We start from the raw sequence: 26626 nt of genomic DNA, 5'->3' as shown, positions 1-26626 counted from the left end.
GTCTGGCAGAGAGGAGTGTTCCTGGTGAGGGGCAGCTTTGCCAGTCTTTGCTGGTCCATAGGCGTGAGAGTTTATTTTTGTACAATGGGTGGGGGTGGGGGCACTGTACCCTTCTAGCCCCTCCAGGGGCCCTGTAGACGTTGCTATTTTTGGTACGATTCCTGTCATCCCTGTCGCAGAGTTGTGTCCCCAATAAACAGGTGTCTTGAGGCACAGGGCACTGTGTCTGCCTGCCTATGTCCTGTCCTCCTTGGGCCACTGTGTCCAGAAAATAGTCATCTTTTCAGGCACTTTTTATCACCCAAAGAGCTTGGTAAGAAACTTGGGCTTTACCCTCAGGCTTTGGCTTAAGTAGCTCAGGGGCAGGGCCCAGGAACTAGCATTTAACAAGTAGCCTAGGGGATTCTCATGTACTGTGATCTGAGGACCTCATTTTGAGAACTGCTGAATGGTGCTGGACCCCAGCTTGACTGTGACCAGCTCAGCCTCAAGAAGTGGGTGCAGCATGAGAGCAGGAACTTCAAAGGGTGCATTGAACCTCTGGGGGCCACTCCTCTGGGAGGGCACACATTCACCCAGGCACGGGCCCAGCTTTGGCCCAGTAAGGGGTACAGGGTACCTTGCAGCCTTGGTTTTATTTTCTGTGTTCTAGTTAATGGTTGGGTGAGTGGAAGTGCTCAAGTTAGTGGTATCACCTCAACCCTGAGGTCTGCTCTAGCTCTTCAGAGACAAAGTGTGAGTAAATATATTTAATATAACAATAGTATTAAAATAACAGTTATTACATATATAAAGTTTGCAGTTCCCTAGCCCACCCTTCTATAATGGTTTGCATAGCTCCGTTTCCTATGACACCCCAGAATGGAGTCACCAGGAACTGGCAGAGATGAGTCTTCTCAAGGAGGGTCAGGGGGCAGGACGAAGGGGCGAACACAGGCTGTCGGGGAAGGGCTGACACGGAGCGGTGTCTTGGGAGTATGCAGTGGCCCCGGATGGGGAAGGACTGGACGAGGGATAATTTCCCCACCTCCAGGGTATGAAGGCAAGCAAGTGTGGACACTCTGGTTCCTGCAGGAAGGCACCTGGCTGGGGAGAGCTAGAGACAGCAGTAGCAGGGAAACACACTGGTCCTTTGACCTCCTTTCTGTCCAAGAAGCAGAGGGAAGGAATTCAATGCTCTTCCAGTCCTCCACTATGTCCCCCCAGCATCCCAGCCCAAAGCGTGCTGAGAGGAGGGCCTGTAGCCAAGGTCTGGATCTTCTCTAGAAGCCAGGAAGGAAGAGGGAAGATGAGTTGGGAGAGAGAAGAAGCTGACTCCCAAGCCGCTGGGGAAGGGAAGAGGGAAGGCTGTAGTATGTGGTAGAAAGCGGGTACCAACTCACCAGTCACAGAGGTGTGGTGGGGTCACTCAGGGCTCGGGCATGACTCTGAGGGAAGAGAAACTGCGGTGAATTTAAAGGATAAGAAACGACCTCTTATATAGAGAGGTTATATAACCTTTCTCTCTCTCCCAAGCCTGTCAGTTCACCCCTCTTTCCTCCCCAGCGTTCCTGAATTTTGCTGATTTAATCCAAGTCCAGGCTGTTGGAATTCTCCCCTTTCTATCACTCCTGCCCTCCACTCCTTATTAAAGATTCACTTCTGACCTTGAGCCCTCTCAGCCAGGCCTGGGGAAGAGGAGAAGGGTAGACTGGACAATACATCCCTCCAACCTGTAGCCTTGCTGGGAGCACAGGCTCACTGGTCCCCCTGCCCCTCATGGGTTGAATGATCAGAAGAGCCCACCCAGAAAGTGTCCGAAGAGACTACCCCATTCTCAGCCCTATTGCAAGGACTTACCTGTCGGGATAGCCCTAAGATCCCTCCACTGGCCAGGATGGGAGTGCTGCTCCCAGGGTGTGGGCGTTGCAGGCTGGGGCTGTTTCTTGGTCCTGGGGACACATCTCCAGAAGAGGCAAATGTTTCTGGGGCTGGAGGGGAAGCTAGGGTGAGAGCAGGGTATAGAACCCCTCTAGATTACCTTAAGTAACCAAGCTGCTCCATCAGGGAAGAAAAAGCTCCAGAGCAACAGGAAGCTGTAAGTCACCATAGCAATCCAGTTGCAAGAGAACCCCCTACCAAGAGGCAGGAAACTGTCAGCAGCATCATTAGAGCAACCAGAGGGGAAGCGACAGGAAACTGTAAGGATTGCCGTGGTGAACCAGGAGGGTACAACAGGAAGCTGAAGCAGTTTCCATAGAAACCCAAGGAGAGCTAGAGAGAGAGAGGTACAGAGGAAGTGCTTCTTAGCAACAGGCTGCTGTAAGCATTACCCTAGCAACCAGATGGAAGGCTCTTTTAGCAATGGGGAAGCTGTACATAGTTGTCATGGCAGCTGGGCCCCTTGGCTAGAGAAAGGAATTGCTCAGCAGCAAGCAGCCTGAACATCACCATGATGACCCAGCTGTTGGGAGCCACCCCTTGAGAGGTGCCTCACCCAGGGAAATTTGCTTGACGTCCAGATCCCAGGCCTCCTCCTCGACGCGGGCAGGCAGGGAACAGGCTCCCGGGGAAAGACCGGGAAGGGAAGGGCCGGCATGCTCAAAAGATGACACGGCCACCGAGGCCCGGGTGCGGGCGGCTGCAGAGAGCGGGGGGGTGGGGATGGAGGGGTGGGGTGCTGGTGTGGAAAGCCCTCCTGGCTCCCTGAAATGCCCCTCAGTTCATAGAGGGCCTCCCAGTCAGTCCCACAGTTTCTGGGAAGACATATCCACTCATGACCTTTGCTCATTTTCCACCATGCCTCCTCACCGTACTTTCACTCTCAAGGTCTTGACTGCTGGAGGCCACCCCCCCACCCCCAGCACTCTGGCCCTCACCTCTTCCAGTGAGCAGGGCACTCAGCGTCCGCTCCCCAAGGGCTTTGATGTCCAGGAAGGGTTTATTCCCAATGCCCATGGAGACCATCTGCTGCACTCGGAGCTCTAGGGAACAGAGACCCTGTTACCAACCTCTTTGCTCCTTCCCAACTCTCATTCCTCCCTCTCATTCCTCTGGTATCTCTTGTTATGCTTCCTGTTGACTGTTATGACATGGATGGTGATCGTGGTCCTCGACTTCCCCCTCAGACTTCTGTCTCTTCTCTCCTATATGTTGCATCCTGCCCATTTGTCATTCCGGCTTCCCAACTTCTCTTCTAATACCTTCTTCCCTTTATCTTGGACATTAAGAGCAAAACTCACGTTTTTACATACCTTTACAGTTTATCAAGTGCTTCCATATATATCACCTTATTTAATCCTTCCTATCATACCAAGATGTAGATGTTGCTTTCCATTTTTCAGATTAGTGGAATGAGGTTCAGAGAATTAAAAAACAAAAACTAGCAAAAGACCCCCCCCAAAAACAAAACAAACAAACTAATCCTGGTAACACAGCAATTAAGTTCTGGAAGGCAAGTCCGGTGAGCACTCTCTCACTCTCTTTTGCCCGGCCATTTGCGCTTGCCTCCCTGAAATTTGCTAGCTTCCTCTTTCCTTTTGGTGCACCTTAGATTAAGTTCTATCTCAGCAATCTCTCTCATGTCAGATCTTCAGTCTTCTCGTACGTCATTCTCCATCCTACATCCTCTTTCCCCTGGGCACTCTCCACACTCTCCAGCTAACCTGCCATAACCTTGATCCCAAGCACACCCTCTCCCAGCTCTGCCTGGTACCCTTGTTGTGGGCCGCCTGTCTCCACAGCAGCTGGGCAATAGAACTTGTCCACTTGAGTTTGATCTCTGGTGAGGCTGCTTGCAGGGTGTACGCCTCTCGTGCACGCCGCCGCCGAAACCACAGCTCAAAGCAGAGCCCACTGTCCCCGATGTTTTCTGTTAGCCCCATGTCAGCAGTCTGAGAAAAAGCGGAGGAGAGTGGGTGAAGACGGAGTGCATTCTGGCTAGATGATACCACGTGGAAAAGCACTACACTTAGCCTGGCATCTGGTAGATGCTTAGTAAATGTTTGCTCAACACCTACCATGAGCCAAGTGCTCTGCGTTTAGTCTTTATAACAAGCACGATTTACAGAAGGGGGGTGCCCAGACACACAAAGCAACTTGTCCAAGGGCTTATTATAGCTTATTGGAGAAAGAGTTCAAACTCGTGGCTATGTTATTCCAAACTTAGGCTTTTTTCTCTATACTGGACTCTGCTGGAACTAGTGTAGGGGGACAAAGTCAGAAACTCTTAAGAGTCATGCCACAACGCCTGATCTGGGACTAGGCCGCTATTGATGTTTATCTGGATATCAAGGCTGTTTCCCTAAAGCAAGGCCTCCCTCCTCTTGGGTTCTTCAGTTCCATCAAGTTAAGCTATATTTATAGTGTCCTTTCTCTTCCTCCCTCAGGGACCATCCCTAACTCAGAAAGCATGTGTGTTCCTAATGGGAAAGGTCCTCCCCGCTTCTGGTTTGGAATGCCTCATGAATCTCCTGCATGAATAAGGAGAACCCCATGGAGTAGACCAATGACAGGGACTTCTGTCACCTCGGCACCCTAACCTGATGTTTGATTACAGGCCAAAGCCTGTTCTAGATGATACAGATTCTGAACCTGGGTTGGGATTGAATTTCCAGAACATCCTGCGTTCCCAAGAAGAGCATGACTTCCTGTCCCATCCCCATGGTTTCCCACCCCCACCCCACCCCCAGGCATTGTACCTTAAAGGCCTGCTTATAAACAAAGGTCTCTGACCCCCCCTCAGGGCCCTTGAGCTTGCTGAACAGGAGGAGATGCTCAAAGAGAAAGACGTGGCGAAGGCACTTCTTCCGGCCACAGATGACTGTGAAAGGGTCCCGATGCAGGAGTTGTCCCTGCTCCTTCAGATCTATCTGGGGAAAGCAAAAGGAAAGGTCATTGGCCCTGGAGCCCTTTGTATATATTTTACGGGGAGTAAAAATGGGATTTATAGGGCCAGGGGCCGAATGCACTGGTTCTCAGGCAGAGTCAGGAAATCAGGGAAGCCCTTGGCCTAGAATCCATCCACTGGTCACCACGCACAGCACACCTGGCCCAGCAGCACAGCCCTGAAGATAGAAGGTACATCACACAGTAGGGTTCATAGCCTCCAATGGGTAAGCCTTTGCATGTTGGGGACCAAAGCACCATTTTGCCCCAGGAAGAGAATCAAATCAGCAAAGAACCGAAAGGAGAAGAGGTCTATCCTAGAGGAGGTAGGTTTCCAACCTGTTCTGGAACCTCAGGACTGGAAAGAGACTAAGGAGAGGAGAATAAGGTATATGTTGAATGTTGAGATACAGGATGAAGTGCAGGGTAGATAGAGATGAGAATTAGGAAAGGAGTAGGAAAGCACAGGCAGATATAGGGCCACAGGATGTCGGGCAGGACATAGCTTCTTTATTTATAGACGAGGAAATTGAGCCCCAGTGAAGTTCAGTGACTTGACCAAAGCTATCCAGCTGGTTAGAAATTACAGCCTGGAGCCCTCTGACCCTGAGTCTAGTTTTCTGGTCACCAGCCCACAGGCTACAAGGCTAGGCAGCCCAAGCTGGAGTGTCTGGAGCCACGGCCTCACCTCGCAGCCACGCACCGCCTCCACAGCCAGCAGGTCTTTGCCGCGGGTCTCTTGTTCCCGGAGCAGTTGCATGGCAGCCCCAAGGGCCTGGCGCTCAGAACTTGGTTCAGGCCCAGCTTCCCTTAGGAGCTCCTCCAGGAGCCGCCCATACCTGGCCAGCTGCTCCAGGGGCTGCTGCAGGGCCCGGGGCAGATGAGGGCCCCCGTCCATGGTGCCCTAGTTTGGGGCGGAAACAGATAGGAATGAGGGGAGGGGCTGGAGCTGTTCGGGTCTGAGCCCTTCGGGGAAGATGCGCGGTATTCCGGGTTTTTAGGGGTAGGTCAAGCCCAGATACACCCAAAGGTAAGGCGAAAAACCTTCCGCCAGAAAGAAAGGAGGCAGGAGGGCTGCAGGAGATTCCGCTGTTCTCTATATCTTGAGGGAGAGTGGAAGAGGAATACAAGTAATCCCTTATATTCTCTGGCTTTTAACTTTTGAAATCACTTTCACATCTTTTGATGTGAGGCCTTTTGACCCTCAGAGCACTCTCTTAGTTAGCTATAGCGAATACTGCCACCATTCACTAGATGAAGAAACAGCGGCCCACAGGAATCAATACTATTGCCCAAAGTCCTCAGGTGGGCTGGATAAGAACCCGGGTTCACCTGGCTCCCAGTCCAGTGCTTGTCCCACCCTCAGCAACTCTGGGAGATTATTGGTAGGTGACGTTCCTGGTTACATCCAGGAAAGCTTTTTTTCCCTGAGAGATTTTGAGGTTGGGTGGATTTTAGGTCTTCCCGGCCCCTCCGCTTCTCGTGAGGGTTGGAGAAAAAGTTACCTTGGTTGGTGGGCTGAGGGCAGCCAGACCATTCTCCAGTTTGTGCCGGTGCTTCACATAGTGGGCGTAAAGGCTGAACTGGTCCCCCTGTGCCGGTAGGGAAGCGGTAAGTCATTTCCAGTGAGGCCCTGCAGACAAGCCTCTCCCTTTCCTCCTCCGCATCCTGTAGAGCCCGAAGGAGGGACAGGCCACCAGGGAACACTCAGTCTGCCTGGGGAATGACAGGCTCCCGTGGAGAGAGTGAAGGCCAGGCAGCACTGGATGTCAGGGACACATGAGCTGAGTGGATCCAGGAGCCCAGCAAACGGCAGTAGGCGCCGGCGTTTGGGGCCACACGTTCTGGTGGTGGGTGGGGTCGGGGGGCAGATACTGAGAAGGAGGGACAAGCAGATGGGGCTGAGACATGTGAAGGGAGAAGCCCTGGAAGGAGTTTCAGAGGCTGACTCACATGGCGAAGGAAGCAGGCCCCGATGCGCAGGGGGTGGGTGGCGCAGCCCTGAAGCTCCCGCAGAAAGTGTGTCCGGTGGAAACTGCGGAGCCTCTCCCGGGCACTCAGGGCCGCGGCCCAGGTGCCCCGCAGTTCAGGGGTCAGCTCAGGCCCAGCGGGTGGCACTGGCTCACTCAAGGTGGCCACGTACTCCTGCTCACAGGCAATCAGTTCAGACACCAGACGCTGCTGGGCGCTGCAGGTACAATGAGTGACAGGGGAGGTTGTGGCATGGGAGGACCATGCCAACAGTATCATATTCTTTTCCCGCGGGCCAGCTGGGCCTGCCTCTTGGGCACCAGCTGGGCTGGGCTCTCACCTGATGCTTCGCTTGCGCTCCATCCGGGGGGTGCCTACTCCCCAGGGCCCTTCTGGGCCCCCGGCCCGGCCCAGCAGCACATGTTCCCGGGGTGAGCACGTCCTGTCTACCACCTCCGTACTGGTGACCTCCAGGCCTCGGATCAGCACCGTCCTCGGCGGTCTGCCCTCTGCTTCCGGAGCCAGCTCGGGGCCCTCGTCTTCATAGTCCTCCCCACAGGGCGCCAGGGAGCAGTGGGACGGGGCTGCCCGCGGCCCGGGACTGCTGGGGAGCAGCAGGGAACGGAGGCTGGGTGAGGGGCTGTGGGAGCCCCGCTGGGCCCCTCCGCTGCTGGCACTGTCTGCCCGTCGTCGCCGGTGGCCCCGTGGACTCGCCTCCGCTCCCAGCTGTTGCTGAACCCTCTTCTCCAGCTCTTGGCAGCGGGCCCGGCAGCGGCCCCACTCTCGCAGAGCCGCCGGGCTGCCCAGGTCCAGGGCCAGGGCCCGCATCTCCTGGAAGGTGCCAGCGCTGGGCTCCGGGGTGCGCCGCAGGGCCAGGGCTGCCAGCACTGCTTCCCGCCCCGGCCCAGCTCCTGCGAGCCTCGTGGAACCTTCGTCCACCCATTCATGTGCCTACAAGGCCAAAGGGGTGGGGAGTGGCAAGGGGAAGGAGTGAGGTCCTGTGCCACTCCCACACGCTGCCCGATGACAGCTCCTGTCCTCCTTCGCTGATGGCTTCCCAAGGCCCACCACACCCCAGTCCTCTTAGAACACCTCCCCTCACTGTCCCGGCATCACGGCCTAGCGTGTCACTCTGAGCTGGTATGGAGACAGAGGGGCCTAGACGAAAGGATGGCCGATACTTACACAGAATTTACAAGTGGCAGACTCTGTACTAAGTACCTGTTACATACTGCTTACGTAATCGTCACTCAGCCCCGTGAGGTAGGTGCCACGAGGCACACTCAGGTTTAGTATCCTGTCCCAGGTCATTCATCAAGTAGGCGGCAGAGCCAAGAGTCAAAGCCCAGAAGACGGCCTCCTAAGTCCCTGCTTCTAACAACTACCCCATTAGCTTCTCCAGGCAGAAGAAAGGCAGTGGTGGGCATAGAAGGAAGAGGCTCAGCACATACCTGCTGGAAGAAGCGCTGTAGCCGCAGAGCCCGGTGGAGGCCACTCTCAACCTGCTCCAGGCGCTGTTCAAAGATATCCAGAACCTTCTGGGAGGCAGGGTCCTCCTCCAGGGCCAGGGCCTCCCTCGCCTGAGCCAGGCGCTCCTGGAGAAGGGAGGCTGCTCTCAGACCTGGCCCTCAGTCCAGTCAGTCTCCCCCTCCCTCCCCGCGTGTTTCCTCTCACCTGCCCCTCTCCCCCTTCTCACCTGAACCTCAGCACTGAAAGCCCGGAATCGTAGCTCTGTCTCCTGCAGGGCAGACAGGGAGTCCCCGGGCACAGCAAAGCTCACCAGCTGCTCCTCCCCCGGGCCCGAGAGCCACTGCAGCACCTGGGGCAGACAGGGTGGGAGAGCGGGGCCATGAGGGAGAAGGGGCCGTGCAGTGGAAAGGAAAGCTGAGATCCAGCTCTGACCCCACCGCCCCACCCTGTAGAACCTTGGGGGAAACCATTTCATCTCAGCTGTAAAGTGGAAGTGATAACAGGGAATGGTGGTAGTTTCCACAAGGGTCAAGTAAAGTGAGTAAGCCATCTTTGTAAAGCACCAGTTGAAGGGGAGGCTGGGCTGGCAGGAAGCCCTGAGAGACGCATGCTAGGGTTCCAGGGCTATGCCTCCAGGTGAAATAGATAAAACTGGGGTGAGCCAGAGGCACGAGGGCCAGGAGAAATTTCACATTCATAGAGCCTAGAGACAGGGACCAGGCTTGGAGAGACACCCCAGGCGTGTGTGTGTGTGTGTGTGTGTGTGTGTAGCTCCAGTTGCCTATTATGGGGCTCTAGGTACTCTCGTGTTGGTTCTGGGATATCTGACCAAAAAGGGATGGTAATTCTTCCCTCTGAAGAAAGGCTGGAATCTGGGGTGAGACAGCCTGAGGACGGGAAGTTTGAGAATGTTCCCAATAACCCGTGCCAACAATAAACACTTCTACAGTCCTTTGCTGAAATCATTTGATCACCCGAACACCCTTGTGAGGTAAGCCTTACTATCACCCCCCATCCTGCTGATGAGGACCTGGGGACTCAGAGATGCTTCCAGACTTGTCCAATATCTCACTCCTAGCAGAGAACTCAAGCTGAACACTTTAGACTCCAGATCCTGTGTGCTAATAGTTTTTAGACAGGAGGAAAACAGCTAATAAGCAAACAAACAAACAGTAGGAGGTAAAAACCTTTGGATGCTGGGATGGAGGAAGCTAAATATGCAGAAATCTCAGGAACAGAGACCCCTGCCCCCACCCTGCTTTAACACTGACCCTGAGATGACCTTTCCCCTAAGGCCACATGCAGGTCCATGAGGTGTTCACTTACCACACTTAGGAGCTATGGAGGAGCAATCAGATTTCAGTGCCCCTGCTACCCCACAAGGTAGGGTGGAGAGCAAATCCCTATGGAGTTCTTAACCCCAGGAGAAAAGAATCAAGGCTCAGAGAAGCCAGCTTTATTCCTGAATCTTACCCACAACGAGGCCTTGGTTTCCAAGGCCTTTAGCAGTTTCCACTGTCCTCTCCTTCCAAGGTGGAGGGAGATGGGACCTTTCCGTCCTCAGGTTTGGGGATGACATTGCACAAGGGGTGGAAGGAGCTGGTATCGATAGACATTTGTTGCTTTTAAGCTAAGGAGGTAGGCACTCAGAATCAATCGGCTCTTCCCAGAATCCCCTAGGGCACCTAAGCCTCTCTCACAGTCTCTAAGGATCCTTGATCAAACATCAACAGTGGGAGGGGGAGATCTGGCTTCTCTTCTTAGCGGGTGCTGAGATGCTACCTCCCTCTTGTTGAATCTCACACTGACCATGGTCAACTTCCAGGGGAGATGAGGAGAGAGGGAGGGCCTTTCGACCAAGCCAGGTTAGGAGAACACCATCAACTGTAAGTATCAGTGGGAAAGGGTGCTGGAGGCCAGGCCCCCAGGTGGAGTTAAGCATGCGGGGGGAGGAGGTCCTGGCTCACCTGCTGGAGTCGGTGCAAGCGTTGCCGCTGCTCCTGATGTTGCACATGTAGGTTGGAAAGGCGCACAAGCTGGTGAATGGCTTCGTCCACCTCCTGATACAGTGTAGCTGGGCCTGGGCCCTCCAGCCTGGGTAGGGAGGGGGGCAGAATGAACCACTGCCTTTGTCAAGCCTGCCCCACAACCCCATCCCATCCTTGCATCCCAACGTGAGGAGTGGCACAGCATCCTGGGTCAGAGTATGGGCCTGGATCTGAATCTTTACTCTTCCATTTACTGACCAATCTTGGCCAAGACATTAAACATTTCTGATCCTCCAAATCCCCATTGATAATCATAACTAGCACCTAGGGATGTTGTGAGAGTTATGAGTGGAGAAGCATATCTTGTCCAGATACATGCTTAGTAAGAATTATCTGGCAGCTAAGGTGAATTGGCGGCCCTCTGCTGTGTCTCCATCCTCCACGTCCACCTGCACCCACACACCCATCCCTCGTACTTGCTGCTGTGGGTGGAGCGCAGCCTCATCAGGATGGCTCCCCCATCTCTCTGCAGCTCCGTCAGCCGGGGATCTGCCAGTACCTTCTGTAGGGGCTCAGGCATTCCTGCCGCCTCCTGCGGGGCAGGGAGAAGTTGACAGTTGGGGTTCCACCAGGAGGTCCTCAGCTCAGCCCAGCCCCATCCCCACCTCATCCCCTCTTGTCCCATCTCATTTCCTACCTCTCCCTCTGGCTCTGCTGCTCTCTCTAGCTCCTCAATGGCTCGCCGTACAGAGCCCAGCACACCTCGGCACAGGCGGCACAACCTTTCCACTTCCTGAGACAAACACACAGGAATGGAGTCCAGGGACAGAGTTCAGGATAAGGGGCCTAAGCCCTAGGGTGGAGGAGGGGCAACCCCAGAGACTGTTATGGGGGCAATGCTGGGTTCAGTTCCTGACTTTGTCGCTTACTAATTGTATGACCTTAGGCAGGTCCAGAAACCTTCCTGAACCTCAGTTTCCTCAACTGTAAAGTCATGATAAGACACACTGGATTTAAAGGTTTAAAGGTAAGCAGGTATCGTGGGCCTGGCACATCTTACAGCTGAGTAAACATGAATCTCCTTTCCCTCATCTGCACTGGCTCTTGACCCTATAAAACCCTTTTCTCTGCCTCTTCAGATGCACTTCCCCTTTGATCCACAGCTTAGAGGCCATGTTACAGACCCCCTTTAATACTTGGCTCAGATCATGCTCATACCTCTTTTCTTGAATACTCACAGAATTTAGATTCATAGAATCAGAGATTATGTCACAGTTGCTGTACTGTGAGGGCAATGATCTTGAGGCTGGAATGCTGGTGCAGGGAGCAGGTACAGAAAGGCACCATCTCCGGAAGTAAGGTACATTAGTTTGCTCAAGATCACATGGAACCAGAACCAGGCTCTCTGACTCTCAGCTCTTTCTAGAACCCCAGTGATACTATTTTGTACTCTTCTCCAGTTGTTTCTGACTTATCATCCACCAAAAATGATATGCTGTTTAATGTCATATTAAGAATTGCAAAAAGAGAAAATTACAAGCCAATATCACTGATATCATCTGATATCACTGATAAACATAGATGCAAAAACACTCAACAAAATACCAGCAAATCAAATCCAACAGTGCATGGTGTATGATTATACACCATGATCAAGTGGAATTTATTCCAGATATGCAAGGATGGTTCAACATCTGCAAACTGATCAATGTGATACACCACGTTAACAAAATGTAGGATAAAAATCACAAGATCATCTTGATAGATGTGGAGAAAACTTTTCATAATATTCAGCATCCACTTATGATAAAAACTCTCAACAAGGTGGATAAAGAGGGAACATACCTCAACATAATAAAGGCCACTTACGACAAACCCACAGCTAACATCATCCTCAATGATGAAAAGCTGAAAGCATTTCCTTTAAGATCAGGAATAAGACAAGGATGCCCACTCTTGCCACTTCGATTCAACATAGTTTTGGAAGTCCTAGCCACAGCAATCAGAGAAGAATAAGAAATAAAAGGCATCCAAATTGAAAAGGAAGAAGTAAAATGGTTACTGTTTGCAGATGATATGATACTATACATAAAAAATCCTAGAGACACCACCAAAAAACTACTAGATCTCACCAATGAATTCAGTAAAGTTGCAGGATACAAAATCTATATATAGAAATCTGTTGCATTTTTATACACTAATACTGGACTATCAGAAAGAGAAATTAAGAAAACAATTCCATTTACAATTGCATCAAAAAGAATAAAATACCTAGGAATAAACCTAACTAAGGAGGTAAAGGACCTGTACTTGGAAAACTATAACACAGTGATGAAAGAAATTGAAGATGACACAAACAGATGGAAAGATATACCGTGCTCATGGATTGGAAAAATTATTATTGTTAAAATGTCCATACTACCCAAGACAATTACAGATTCAAGGCAATCCCTATCAAAATATCAGTGGCATTTTTCACAGAACTAGAACAAATAATTCTAAAATTTGTATGGAAATACAAAAGACTCTGAATAGCCAAAACAATCTTGACAAAGAACAAAGTCAAGGGAGGTATAATGCTCCCTGATTTTAAACTATACTACAAAGCTACAGTAATCAAAACAGTATGATACTGGCACAAAAACAGACACATAGATCAGTGGAACAGAACAGGGAACCCAGAAATGAATCCACACACATATGGTCAATTAATCTATGACAAAGGAGGCAAGAATATACAATGGGAAAAGACCACCTCGGCAATAAATGGTATTGGGAATACTGGACAGCTACATGCAAAAGAATCAAACTGGACTACTCTTTCACACCATGCACAAAGATAAATTCTAAATGGATTAAGGACTTGAATGTAAGACCTGAAACCATAAAACTTCTAGAAGAAAACATAGGCAATACACTCTTTGACATCTGTCTTAGTAATTTCTTTTGATACTTCTCTTTATGCGAGGGAAACAAAAGCAAAAATATGCAAATGGGACTATGTATAACTAAAATGCTTTTGCACAGCGAAGGAACCATCAACAAAATGAAAAGACTGCCTACTGAATGGGAGAAGATATCTGCAAATGATATATCTTATAAGGGGTTAATATCCAAAATATACAAAGAACTCACACAACTCAACATCAAAAAAACAAACAACCCAATTAAAATATGGGCCAAGGATCTGAATAAACATTTTTCCAAAGAAGACATACAGATGGCCAACAGGCACATGAAAAGATGCTCAGCATTACTAATCATCAGGAAAATGCAAATGAAAACCGCAGTGAGATATCACCTCACACCTGTCAGAATAACAAGTGTAGGTGAGGATGTGCAGAAAAGGGAACCCTCATGCACTGTTGGTGGGAATGTAAATTGGTGCAGCCACTATGGACAACAGTATGGATATTCCTCAAAAGATTAAAAATAGAACTACCATAGGATCCAGCAATTCCACTCCTGGGTATTTATCCCAAGAAAGTGAAAGCACTAATTAGAAAAGATATATGCATCTCTGTGTTAATTGCAGCATTATCTACAATAGCCAAGATACGGAAGCAACTTAAATTCCCGCTAAATAATATGTGGTATATACATACAATGGAATATTACTCAGCCATAAAAAAGAATGAAATCTTGTCATTTGTGACAACATGGATGGACTAGAGGGTATTATGCTAAGTGAAAGAAGTCAGACAGAGAAAGACAGATACTGTATGATTTCACTTATATGTGGAATCTTAAAAACAAGTGAACAAACATAACAAACCAGAAGCAGAGTTATAGATACGGAGAACAAACGGATGGTTGCCAGAGGGGAGGGGGGTGAGGAGAGGAGAGAAATAGGTAAGGGAGATCAAGACATACAAACTTCCAGTTGCAAAATAAATGAGCGACGGGTATAAAATGTACAATAATTATGTGATATCTTTGTATGGTGACAGATGACAACTAGACATTATGGTGAAATGCATAGACATATTGAATCACTATGTTGTGTACCAAGAACTAACATAGTGTTGTAGGTCAATTATACCTCAAAAACAAACAAACAAAACAAACTCATAGAAAAAGAGATCAGATTTGTGGTTACCAGAGGCAGGAGATGAGAGGGAGGGGGAATTGGATGAAGATAGTCAAATTTCCAGTTATAAGACAGGTAAGCACTAGGGATGTGATGTACAACATGATAAATATTAATATAATTAACTCTGCTGTATGTTATATATGAAAGTTGTTAAGAGTAAATCCTAAGAGTTCCCATCACAAGGAAAAATTTTTTTTCCTATTTCTTTAATTTTGTATCCATAGGAGATGATGGCTGTTCACTAAACTAGTGGTAACAACTTCATGATTGTATGTAAGTCAAATCATTATGTTGTACACCTCAAACTTGTTCAGTGCTTGTTCAATTATAACTCAAAACTAGAAGCAAAAAGAAAGAATTTATTTAACATACTCGTCTCATCTCCCCAGTAGCCCAGGGCACATGCACAGTCTTTTGCTAATAAATACTTGTTGAATTGAATTTGCTCATAAACACTTGTTGAATTGTGAACCATAAATATTTATTGAACTAAATGGAAGGGAAACCACTTTTTCTCAACCCCTTGGTCATGTCTCAGATCTGTCCTCTCTCTCCTAAAATGTCCTCTGCTGGGTCACTCCTGGCTCCCAGTGTCCTGGGTGGGGGAGGTGAAGCTTACCTTGTGTGTCTCTACCCAGTGGCTGGGAGAGGGGTCCCTGTGACCTCCCAAGTCCCACTGCAGCTCCTCTGGCTTGGCCACTCTTTTCAGATCACTCTCTGACAGCAACTCAGCACCCTGTAGACATGTGAAGGCAGGGGGTTTCTGGCCTGGGCACCTAGGGATTCAGGGACTGGCCTGGGGCTCCAGCCAGTTCTTCTTCTCTCTAGGTGGGAGTGAGGGGCTCAAACCTGAAATCCATGGAGTTCAGTTGGAGGGTCATCATGAGTGAGAAGCAGCAGCCGCTGAATGACGGGAGGGTCTCCTGAGTCCTGAAGGCAGAGAAGAATAACCCTGGATTGTGGGCAACGGGGTAGCCTGGAATGACCATTAGGGAAGAGTCAGGACCCAGAAGAAGTATTTGTCTCAAGCGGTTGCTTACCTGAAGTTGACTCAGGACAGGAATGAGTGCTGGAGGCAGTGCGGGTGCCTTGCGAAGGTCCAGCAGGACGGACAGCCCCAGTACCTGTAGGTCAGGCCTGTGGGGGCAGAAGAGCCAAGGAGGTTGTGCGTGTGTGTGTGTGTGTGTGTGTGTGTGTGTGTGTGTGTATTAATGTTACTCATCCTCAGGAGAAGTTAGTTCCTGGCGATGGGCAAAGTGTCAAAGTCTCAGACATGTGTCCAAGAGGTAGTGACCTAGCAATTAGGAGTCTATATTCACATGGCTACTGGGTCATGGGATCAGGGATTAAAAAGTTAGGAATTCTATAGGGAGGGTGGGAGGGAGGGAGACGCGAGAGGGAAGAGATATGGGAACATATGTATATGTATAACTGATTCACTTTGTTATAGAGCAGAAACTAACACACCATTGTAAAGCAATTATACTCCAATAAAGATGTAAAAAAAATAAAAATAAATAAATAAATAAAAGTTAGGAATTCTGTGCTCTGGAAGGGTATGAATTCAATGCCAGCACCTAGCATACTGCCTAATCGGTTCTGGTGCTCAAGAAAGAGTTGTTGAATGAGTTAATCAAGGTTCTGATAAACTAGGTTGTGTCTTAGGATACTGAAAGTCAGCAGTGTTGATTTTGAGGATTGATGAAGATATGCTGCAAGTCAGGGGTCGGTAAGGTCAGAGAGCAATGACTTGAAAATCTGAGGGTTGAAGAAGTAGGTATCCTAGAGGTCAATATCTTGAGGAGAGAGGAGGGCAGGGTGCTCACGACCCCAGGAGGTTAGTGTGTAAGCTGCCAGCCTGGGCCTCAGTTACCTGAGCAGTGAGTGGAGGTAATGAAGAGCAGTGCTCAGCATGTCTTGGGAGGGTGGAGGCTCCTCAGGAGGGCACGGTGGGGTAATGGTCAGCAGAGCTCGCCCACTCTGATCCACCCCTCCTGAAGACACAAAATGGTCCCGACTGGGGGCAGGCCTTGGCTACCTCCCATCCACCCTGCCTCCCTCCCCAGCCCACCCTGGAGGCTTCTCCTTCCTCGACCCCTTTCCCTTCAGCCACTGCTGCCCACTGACCAGTCAGGACGAGATATCCAGACGACATTAAGTCCCAAGCTACACCAGGGTCATCAGAGCTGGAGACTGGAGTGGCCTCTTCCGGGATGCTGTCCCCTTTCACTTCCTGCACAGTCTCTGGGGATGGTGCCAGGGGCTCAGACAGGAGCCTTTCTGGATTGCTGGGCCCTGCAGGCACAGGCAGAGCTATGGGCCTGGAGTGAGGACAGGTCTGGCTATTCTGCTCCCACCCTCACCTCTGCTCTTCCCGCAGCCCCGTTCCCTAGGCCTCACCTACCCTGGCCCTTGCCCCACGGGCCTTGGTGTCATCTCACCTGCCACGCGCACCAGCCTCGGCCCCTCCTGCTCTCTTTCTCTGGCCCTCTCTTCTACAGGCCCACAGGCTTCTGGGGGCCGAGGCTCTTCTTCATCTGGTGGTCTGAGCTCCTCTCTCGGCTCAGGGTCTGGCTTCCCCGAGCCTTCGTGCTCCTCCTTAACTGGGCCGCATCCTGGAAGCTCGTGTTCACTTGGTAGGGGCAGACTGACAAGGGCTTCCCGGTGGCTGGTCTCGTCCTTGTCCCCAGGGCTCAGTGGGGCACTGTCTCCTCCTCGGTTAAGAGCCCCTCTGCCTGCAGCTCGCTTCTTTCTCCTGTTTCCTTTGCCTGCTCTCCGAGGGGTACCGGGTGGCCCTTCAGCCCCCTGGCCTGCTCCTCCTCCGACCTCCCCTGGCCTCAGGGGGCAAAACTCAGAGGCTTCCCCCAGTGCCTCCGCTGGGGGCTCAGATACCTCCAGGGCTGCTGCCGCAGGGAGAGCCTCAGCCTCGGCTCCCGGGGGAGACCCAGGGGAGGCTCCAGTGCTGCTCCCCTCACCGGGTGGGCGGGCTCCATCCTGGTCCCGAGGCCCCAGGCCCTTCTGGTGCATCCACGCCCGGTGTCTCCGATGCCGGCCCTTCCCCCCAGCACCCTTGCGTGTGGGTACCGTCCGGGTCCTGGAGAGGCCCGAGGAGCCGTCAGCGTCCGTGGGGCTTCCCCTCACAGGCAGCGTCACCTCCAGCAGCTCCACATACTCGCCCTCAGGTCCTTCAGCAGGGGCATTGTGCCCATCCCCGGGACTCCGAGTGCCCAGGGCCTCCTCAGGGAGTGGAGGGCTGGGGAGCCCTGGGGGCCCGGAGGGCACTTCTGGGGGAAGTGTGCTTGGCCGATGTCCAACCATGAGGCCCCCTTTGTGTACAAATCGAGGACAGATGAGCTCGGCCCAGGGCAGTCGCTGAATCCCAGAGGGTGCGGACAGAAGGCAGGTGCTGAGGCGACCTGTCGGCCTGTCCTTATTGACGCCTTGTAGCCACTCAGGTGTGAACAGGTAAGCACAAGCCTCATTGGGCACAGGCAGTTCCTGCACTCGCCCACCCCCTGGGGCCAGGCACTTGAGTGCCAGGCGGGGCGCTTGGGCTGCTGAGGGCACCACTTGAAGGTAGAAGTCTCCTGGGCGCAGCAGCTGCCAGGGGAGTGCTGCTAGCTGCACCACTACCTGCTCGTGCAGGCAGAGGGGCCAGCCCTCGTGGAAGAAGAGGAAACCGCTGTACTGGGCCTGGGGAGAGAGGTGGCAGGCTGTGCTCAGGCCTCTGCTGATGAAACCAGCAGGAGGGGGCAGTTAGAATGGCGCTACCCGAGGCAGGAGTGGCCTTATGCCTGGGGGGTTATAACTCCAGGGGAGGGGGAGGAGATATCTTGGGGTGTGCATGTGACAGAGGAAAGGATTGGGACTGATCAGTTTTCTGGTGGTAGGAAGCTTCTCTAGGAAGCTAGTTCCATGAGTGGGAGAGTAAGAACTGAGTCATTATAAAGACATGGTCAGCAGATGCCATTGTCTTGGAGGAGCTGGAGACTCTTAGAAGTTCTTTATATCTGTAGGAGTGACTCTGTTGAGTCATTTCTGGGGGAGTTAGCACCTTGAAAAATTGATATGAGGAGGGAATGTCTGGAATTGGGTCTGGAGGGTCAGGGTCTTTGGGAGCTGATGTTTCTGAGGGGTCAGTGTTTGGGGAAGATGAGTGTCTATGTGTTAGCATGCAAATGGCAAGCGCCTATGGGGGGACCAGTATCAGGGGAGGCGATGTCTCTGGGTGAGGGGAAATTATTCAGTCTGACTGGTGTCTCGGGTGAGGCAGTGGCTCTTAGGGGAGATAGAACAGGGATGCATTCACTCACACAGGCTTCCTGCTGGACCTTGGCAAGCAGGTGCTTGGCGGGCACCAGGAAGTCCAGCGTGTACCTCAGCGCATCCTCCCGATAAGTCCTCTCCACCACCTGGAACACTTGGCCCAACAGTGTAGGGGCTGTTGCCTCGAAAGGTGGGTACAGGGCGGCCAAAGTACTCTGCACACAGTCCTCTACTGGCTCAGGCTCCTGGGAGACACAAGACCGGGCTGCAGATCCCTAGAGATCACCCGAGCATGGCTCCTTGGAGGCTGGCTGTGTCCCCCAGGGGCCCCATCATGTACAGAGTGTGTGCAGAGAGACGACAGGAAAGGCTGGCTGAATGAGATGGGAGTGGGGCTGGCCCAGTCAGAGTGCACAGCCTTAGCAGTGTACTCTGAGACCTTGGCTTTGGAGATCTGAGGAGACTCTTTTGTGAAGGACTTTGATTAGGGCTGAGCCTGGTTCTTGTAAATTGCAAGGATTGAATAGGCACTCCTCAGGAAGAGATGGGCCCCTGGGCCATCAGGGAAGTCACTGATGGCTGAGAGCGCTGGAGGGTGGAGCCCTTTTACACAGCCCTCCTGCCAGTCCCTCTTCTCAGGGCCTCCCACAGAGACCCCCATCTTAAGTAGAGGTGCCACCACCCATGAACAATCATATGCTAGAGATGCTCATTGGGTGGGAAGAAGGACTGAAGGGCTATCTGTCTTGAGTCTTTCGAGCACCCCTCATCCTCTCCCAGAGTGGCTCTAAAGCAATCACCCATTCCCGGAGCATGTGGGATTGGGTTACAAAGACCTGGGTGGGGACAGTTGAAAGAGGAAAAAGCCACAAAGGGAACTTGTAGGGAAGGGAGGAGGAGGCCTTGCTGGTATGTACTGGAGCTGAAATATTTTCTGATTCCTGTAGGGCCTCTCCACCAACCTCCACCCGGAGCCACTATCTCAAAAGTCTCAGCCTTGCTTCCTCCAGACTCGCATCCCTAAGTGAATCAGTTGGATATCTTTCTCCATCTCATACCCCAAACAGCCACCCCTCAGGCTATTCCTCTGCAAACCTATTTGTCTTTCAAGGTGGCTGTGAAATTCCTTTTATCCGATTTCTTTGCTGTAACCGGGCAAGGGGGATGCTCGCTGAAGTGTTTATCTAGTTCTCTACTCCCCATTGCAACCCGCCCCCACCGCCCGCCTTCGCCCTGAGGACAATACTGCATATTTCACTTTAAGTCCTCTCAGCCTGAGTGTTGCCTGCCTGTCCCGACCGTCTGAGAAGCGAGGCAGCCACTCCGGAGACCGACAGTCAGTGCGTCAGCACAGAGACCCGGCCCCAAGGTGTGTGGGCGAGCAGACAGACCCCCCAGTGTTCCGGGGACCCGGCCAGCGCCGGGAGCGTGGGTGGGGGGAGGGTGGAGATGGGCGGGAGGGAGGCAGAGTGGGCCGTCCTCTCCGAGGCCTGGAAGGGGGAGCTAGAGTTGGAGCTGCGAGGCAGCTGCAACCCATTAGAGGCGGTGAGCTCATGGCTGAGTGAGAGTCTCAGCCACAGGAAACGGCAGCGGCAGGAGGGGAGGAGGGGTCTGGGGTGGGAGAGGGCGGGCAGGAGCTCAGAGACCGGCCTCCAGCCGGCCCGGACCAAAGAGGAGACCAGAGAGACTGAGTCAGCTCTCCCTGGCCCAGTTCCTCTTTCTTCTTGTTCCAGCCTCCCTGCCAGGGGGTGCCCTTCCTTCTGTAGAGGAGCAGCCCCGGTGGTTCTCCTCCCCCTCTCCACCCTGCGGTGAGCGCCCCCTGGCAGGGCCTCTCCCCCTCCTCTGTTCCCTGCGGTGAGCGCCCCTTTGGCCGTACCCCCCCATCCACCCATCCCTCCCGCAGTGGGCGCTCTCCCTGGCAGTGCCCACACCTGCAATTACTCTTCAGAGAGTACTTTTGGAGCGAGAGTTCACAGGATAGTGTCCACTCCTGTTGGCATGGACGTCCCTTAACAGCGCCCTCCTGCTTCCTGTGCCCTGAGTTGCTGCTGCCAGGGTCCCCAACCCGCGGCAGGGAGCTCCTGCCGGTGTCCCCTCCCCTCTGCAGCGGGAATGCTCTGGGACAGTGTTTCTGTCCCCTGCAGCGTGAGCTCGGGGGCACTCCTCTCCCCCCGCACAGCATCTCGTGTCGCCTCTGGCAGCGTCACGCCCCCGGGCACCGTGAGCCCTCTCCCCACTCTGTCCACCACTCTGAGGCAGCCTCTCTTTCTCCGCGGGAATTTCCCTTTTTGGCCAGGTCCCTGGCCCCAGCCCAGCCACAGCTGTGGCCGGTCCCCCAGGGCCGGATGGGTGGGCCCGGCTCACCGGGCTGGGGACTGGGATGGAAAATGGTGGTGCCAGGCAGGTCAGTTCTCATGACCTGAGCCCGGGCCCCTGCCAGGGCCGCTGCAGCCCAATCCCGCGGGGGTCTCCCGCGGGTGAGGAGCTGGGACCGGGAGGGGGAGGGAAGATCCTGCAAAGGAAGGCACAGGTCGGGACAGAGGAGGTCGAGGGGAGGTGTGTGGATTAGAGGGAGAGACCTAAGGGAGGTTGGGGGAAGGGGCGGAGAAGAGGAGGAAGAAAGGAGTGAGGGCAATACCCAGTGGGGACAGAGCCAGACAGTGGGGCAGACAGACAGATCAAAGAAAAGAAGGGGGGATGGGAGGGAGGAGAGTCCCAGGAGCGCTCAAGAGTTCCAAGCAAGAGCGAGAGGCACCCAGCTGGGGTCTGGCGATCCACAGCGGGCTGCGGGAAGGCGGAGGGGACACCGGGTTGCGACGCGGGACTCACCATGGCTCGGCTCGGGGCCGCGTCCGACGCTCGGGCGGGCGGGCGGGGCCGGGCGCGCCGCCGCCTCCCTCCCACCGCTCGCGTCTCGCCGGGTCTGGCTAGGGGACAGCTCCGGCCGCGGTGGCGGCTCGGCCAGCTCGGGCTCCCAGGCCGCGGGGCCCCACCAGGGAGGGTCGAGACGGCCGCCCCTCCCCGCCCCGCCCTTCAGTGCCCGCCTCCGCCTCCGCGTCGGACCCCCAGCCGGGACTCCCTCTCCCGCGCCTTGCCTCTGGCTGCTCCCCCTACGCCCCCACCCGATCTGCCCAGCTCTCCCGCAACCCTCTTCTTCCTTCTCCCCGCCCTCCAGCCGGTAGCCCCGACCCTGACCCTCGGAGGCCCGTCCCGCCGAGGACGCCCCTCTTTTCCCGCCACCGCCTAGCTCCCTACGGGATCAGTTTAGTCTCCGCAAGGGACAGTCCAGAGGCTGGGGCGTGCGTGAAATCCGTGGGGTCCCCAGCCTAGGACTGGTGTCGTTTGATGGCCGGAAGCTTCCTGACTCCAACTCGCCTTGGAACCTCTTCACCCCTCCTTTGCCAGACTTTGGCAGCACCTGGGGATCAGAAGAGACCTCCGCCCCAAATCCCTGCCCGCTTCCCGTGGAGCCGAGGGCAGGAAAATCGGGGGATTCCTCCCACTCTCCAGGGACTTGCCCGCCTTCCTCCTTCCCCTCCCATCTCCTCGGGCCTCGAGCCTTCGTGCTCCGACAATGGGCTCCTCTGTGCGGCCTGGGGAGGGCGGAGGCGTGGGGGAATTAGGGAGCGGTGAAGGCCTGGGGAGGGGGGTGGGTGTCGAGGCTGAATGCGCGCAGGGTCCCGGGATTAGGATCCTCCTGCAGGGGCGTGCGCTTCGGCGGACGTTTTCTGAGTTCTTTCCTCGCTGCCCCTTCCCCTCCGCATCCCCTATCTCTCCCTTAGCTAGCGGAGGGAAGGCACCAGACCCCCGTTCAGCCCCACGATCCGGCACTGGATACCAGACCCTTCCTTCTTATGGGGTGGCGAAAGAGAGTCTCCCAGGGTCGCTAGGGCTCTTGGCGGCGGGGATGGCTGTCTGACGCAGTAGACAAAGGGGGTAGGCTAGTTAAGAAAGTTCTATTCTCACCCATCCTCCACCGCGTCTGGATGGGAAATGAAGCCCTGGCGAGGGTCCCCCAGGAGGGCTGGAAGAGGCTTAGACATAGCAGGGAGATGCCTTGCCCCTCCTCTGAGCAGGCACCGGGAAGCCCTGCAGGGCTGGGGGGCGTGGGGAGGGGCGCTTCTAAAGGGTGGGCATTTGAGAAGGTAGGAAAGCCAAATAGACCCCAGAGACAGACGTGAAGGCAAGTACCACTGCGATTGCGGGGTGGCGTTTGGAAAACGTCCTGCCCGTGGATGCAGCTCCTACGAAGCCAGGAGGCCGGAGCCTCAGGGAAGTCTTTGGCACAGAGGCGGGCGGGGGGGGGGAAGCAGGGGGGCACGGCGTCGCCTAGGTGATGGGCTCTTCTCTCACCTCCTCAGAACGCTAATCTCCGTCCTTTCTCCACTCCTCCGGGTCTGGAAAAGAGGAGAGAGAAAATGTTCATCTTTCTTGGAGGCAAGAAAATCCCTCTGCTCCATAGCATCAAAAAAACAAAACAAAGCAAAACACAACAACAACAAAAAAACCCCAAACATAATCTAGGGCATCGAACCTCAGTGACCATCTTCCCAGCAGAGTTAGAGGCAGGGAGCTGGAGATCTTTTCCATCAATGGGTTATGGGCCCTCTAGTCATCCAGACTCTCCAGCTTCCTTATAATTAGTGCCGAGAACTGGGAGAGTGAGATTTTGCTACCCCCTGGTGTCCACTCTGTAAATGCTGCCCAGCGGTTGGTTACAGAGACCAGAATTTAGGGAACTTTCTTAGGGGGTGCATTATGAACCTTATTCACTTGTTTCAAACCCAGCTCGCCCATTCCTAGTGTTGACAGAGTCTGAACCTTCCCTTACCAGGTCTTACATTCTTTATACTCAAGCAAATTGGGGAACAGTTTGTAGAATCCAAGGTTCCCACAATTAGGAAGTGGCATACAAATTAAACTGGCTCTTGGAGTCTGTGGACTCCTGGGGAAAAAATGAGTGGATCATTTTTTCCCCATGGGAAAAAAAGGGGACTTATTGAAAGTTTTTGAGCCTATGGGGTGAGGGATTTTGGATGCAGCGTCTGGGATCCAATTATTCCTTTCCAGGAGTTTTAATCTGTGCTAAATTAGAAAGGTTTATTTTATTAAATAAGGTGACAGACATGCTTACAGTGGTTAAATACCACTTTCTCCAAGATTGTAGGCTCTTACCTAATAGAGGGTGTATGTGTGTGCTACCTGTGTGTCTGTGCAATAGAGTGTGTGTTGATGTGTATGTTTTTGGGGAGATGTGAAGTGGAAAGATTAAAATGAAGGAAATAGAGGCTGGGAATAGACCAGATTTAGAAGCTCTCTCCAGCATTCACAAACAGTTCTCACTATATTTCTCCAATTTCAGAGTCTTTGGAGCTTATCAAACTCCCCCCTTTTTTTTTTTTTTGCGGTACGCAGGCCTCTCACTGTTGTGGCTTCTCCCGTTGCGGAGCACAGGCTCCGGACGCGCAGGTTCAGCGGCCATGGCTCACGGGCCCAGCCGCTCCGTGGCATGTGGGATCTTCCTGGACCGGGGCACAAACCCATGTCCCCTGCATTGGCAGGCGGACTCTCAACCACTGCGCCACCAGGGAAGCCCTCAAACTCCCATTTTACAGATGAAATTCTGGCTTATTGAAATTAAAAAACTAGCTGTAAGCTACACAGTAACTGGAGAAGCCAGGATTTGAAACCCAGCAGTCTGACGCCAGAGGCTTCATTCTCAACCACTAAGTTATAGGGTTTCATCTAAGCTGTCAAGGGTCCATAAAAGAAGCATTTTGAACACTTTATCACCTTTTCCACCACCTAACCATCATGTTAAAAAGTGTTAACTTTATAGCTGATTCACTTTCTTATAAAGCAGAAACTAACACACCATTGTAAAGCAATTATACTCCAATAAAGATGTTTAAAAAATGTTTATTTTTATAGTAGCCAGTGCTGAAAAAGTTTCTAAAAGTGTTAAATATGTCACTGTGGGTCAGAATTTGAAGCCATTTCCCCCCTAGTCTTGTTCTAGAGTAAGTAATAGTTAAAATAATCCCCAAGAAATTTCCAGTGTGGTTCTTATGGGAAAGTAGTGTTATGCAAACATGAGAGATGGTGAAAGAAACATTTGTGTCTTTAATGTTTATTACCTGGCTTATGTGCACCAAGAGGTGTAATGGCCATTCTACATAGGGTTGGGACTTCAGGCTGCTCACTACTTGTCCACTTGGAGAGTAGCAGTGACTAGGGCTCTGCTTGAGCTGCATGCCTCAAGTTAAGGGGGAATTAATGAAGGACCACAAAGGAGAATTGGGGGGACAGGAAGGGACAGACTTGAGGGAACATGTTCTTGTTACTCATGCCTTCCAAGGAAACTGGGGGCCAAACCTTAGCTATTGCAGGATAAGAAATCTGTATAGTATACATACGTTGATTCTATTTTTTGTTTAATTTCCCCTTAGTTTTGGTTTTATTTTATTGCTAATATTCCTTTAAACATTTATATTTAACTTGTCTGCTCTGAACTGGGTGTCGCCAAGGCCCACACCACCACCATCTTGCCTTCACTAGTGCATTAGTTTCCATACTGGTCTACATGCTCCACTCTCCCCACCCGAGAAGGCGTTCCCTGCACCCTCACTAGAGTGATCTTCTGAAAACCTCAATCAGATCACATCAACCCTTTCTAACGGCCTCCCATTTGCATCATGACTCCTTTTCTCCTATCTCTCCAGCCTCATCTCTTACCATGACCCTGTTGTGGGAAGCCACTAGTGATCCTCCAGCCGTGGTGGCCTTCCAGTTCTTCACACAGGCCTTGCTTATTCCTAATTTGCGGCCTTCTTACTCTCTTTTCCTTCTGTTTGGAGGCTTCTTTTCACAACTCTAAGGGCTGGCTCTCATCCTTCAGGTCCTAACTGAAGTTTTACATTCTCAAATGTCTTCCCTGACCTAAAGTGGACTAAACTGGTCTCTCACCTGTTGTCTCTCCCAATAATGTATGTTTTTGTTTTGTTTTTCTCACAGCATTTATCTCTATTTGTTTATGTATTCATTTCTTTGGATATTTCTTGTCTCTCATAATAGGCCCACCTCTGCCACCACATATCATTTGAAAACAAGCTTCGTGAAGTCAAGGACCTTGTCTGTTTTGTCACCGCTGTATTCTAGATAGTGTCTGACAAGTTTCCAAAAGATGTCACCAATCCAGGTGAAGACTGTAGGGGGAGCAGAAATCCCCATATAATAAGAATTGTGGTGGGAACAGGTGAGAGATAGAAACCAGGAGCAAGTGGGGAGGCCAAGGCATGGAGTCTGCTGCTTAGCTTTCCTTTCTTCCTGGCCTTAGCTCTCCCAAGTTCTTTGTCTGTTGGTTGATATTTGCAAGTAGAAAATACACAGGACAGAATTAAAAAGAAATGTGGGGTGTAGCCCTTATGGAAAACAGTATGGAGGTTCTTCAAAAAATTCAAACTAGAACTGCCATATGATCTAGCAATTCCACTTCTGGGTATTTGTCCAAAGAAAATGAAAACACTAACTTGAGGAATTCCCTGGCGGTCCAGTGGTTGGGACATCTTGCTTTCACTGCCGAGGGCCTGGGTTCAATCCCTGGTCAGGGAACTAGGATTCCCACAAGCTGCTCAGTGTGGCCGGAAAAAAAAAAAAAAAAAAGAAACGAAAACACTAACTTGAAAAGATATATGCACCTCCATGTTCATTGCAGCATTATTTATAATAGCCAAGATATGGAATCAGCCCAAGTGTCCACTGATAGATGAATGGACAAAGAAAATATGGTATGTATATACAATGGAATATTATTCAACTGTAAAAAAAGAATTGAATCTTGCCGTTTGCAACAGTTTGGATAGACCTGGAGGGCATTACGCTAGGTAAAATAAGTCAAAGAAAGACAAATACTATGTGATCTCACTTACATGTGAAATTAAAAAAAAAAAGCTCATAGATACAGGGAACAGAT

The 26626-nt window shown here is 52.1% G+C and overlaps 1 protein-coding gene and 1 long non-coding RNA gene across 5 annotated transcripts; one reads left to right on the top strand and one right to left on the bottom strand.

Annotated features, from left to right (window-relative positions):
* Positions 1-70: 70 nt before the first annotated feature.
* Positions 71-21632, bottom strand: ARHGEF40 (Rho guanine nucleotide exchange factor 40). Of its 4 annotated transcripts, none has more exons than XM_082619408.1 (24): positions 21484-21631; positions 18702-18899; positions 16830-18081; positions 16516-16683; positions 16262-16382; positions 15429-15525; positions 15238-15318; positions 15008-15124; positions 10993-11088; positions 10772-10887; positions 10275-10401; positions 8534-8656; positions 8289-8432; positions 7178-7788; positions 6820-7054; positions 6372-6458; positions 5555-5770; positions 4680-4850; positions 3695-3872; positions 2859-2963; positions 2477-2620; positions 1840-1970; positions 1383-1427; positions 71-1144 (listed from the first exon to the last, which is right to left on the bottom strand). In XM_082619408.1, exons 1-23 carry the CDS (start codon positions 21484-21486, stop codon positions 1386-1388), a joined length of 4563 nt encoding a protein of 1520 aa, XP_082475534.1. In that variant the 5' UTR covers positions 21487-21631; the 3' UTR covers positions 71-1144; positions 1383-1385. The 4 variants fall into 4 exon arrangements, with proteins under 4 accessions (XP_082475534.1, XP_082475533.1, XP_082475535.1 ...); XM_082619407.1 differs by having other exon boundaries at positions 71-1262; positions 21484-21630; XM_082619409.1 differs by lacking the exon at positions 2477-2620 and having other exon boundaries at positions 71-1262; positions 1840-1982; positions 21484-21632.
* Positions 19939-25876, top strand: LOC309803350. Its single transcript, XR_014293932.1, has 3 exons — positions 19939-20023; positions 20388-20462; positions 25729-25876. It is a non-coding gene; the product is annotated as an uncharacterized lncRNA (long non-coding RNA).
* Positions 25877-26626: the final 750 nt, after the last annotated feature.

This window comes from Mesoplodon mirus (assembly GCF_964341445.2).
Source record: "Mesoplodon mirus genome assembly, chromosome: 4".
NCBI lineage: Eukaryota > Metazoa > Chordata > Mammalia > Artiodactyla > Ziphiidae > Mesoplodon > Mesoplodon mirus.
The sequence above is the reverse complement of the archived record's forward strand: the minus strand, read 5'-3'. Positions and strand labels throughout refer to the sequence as shown.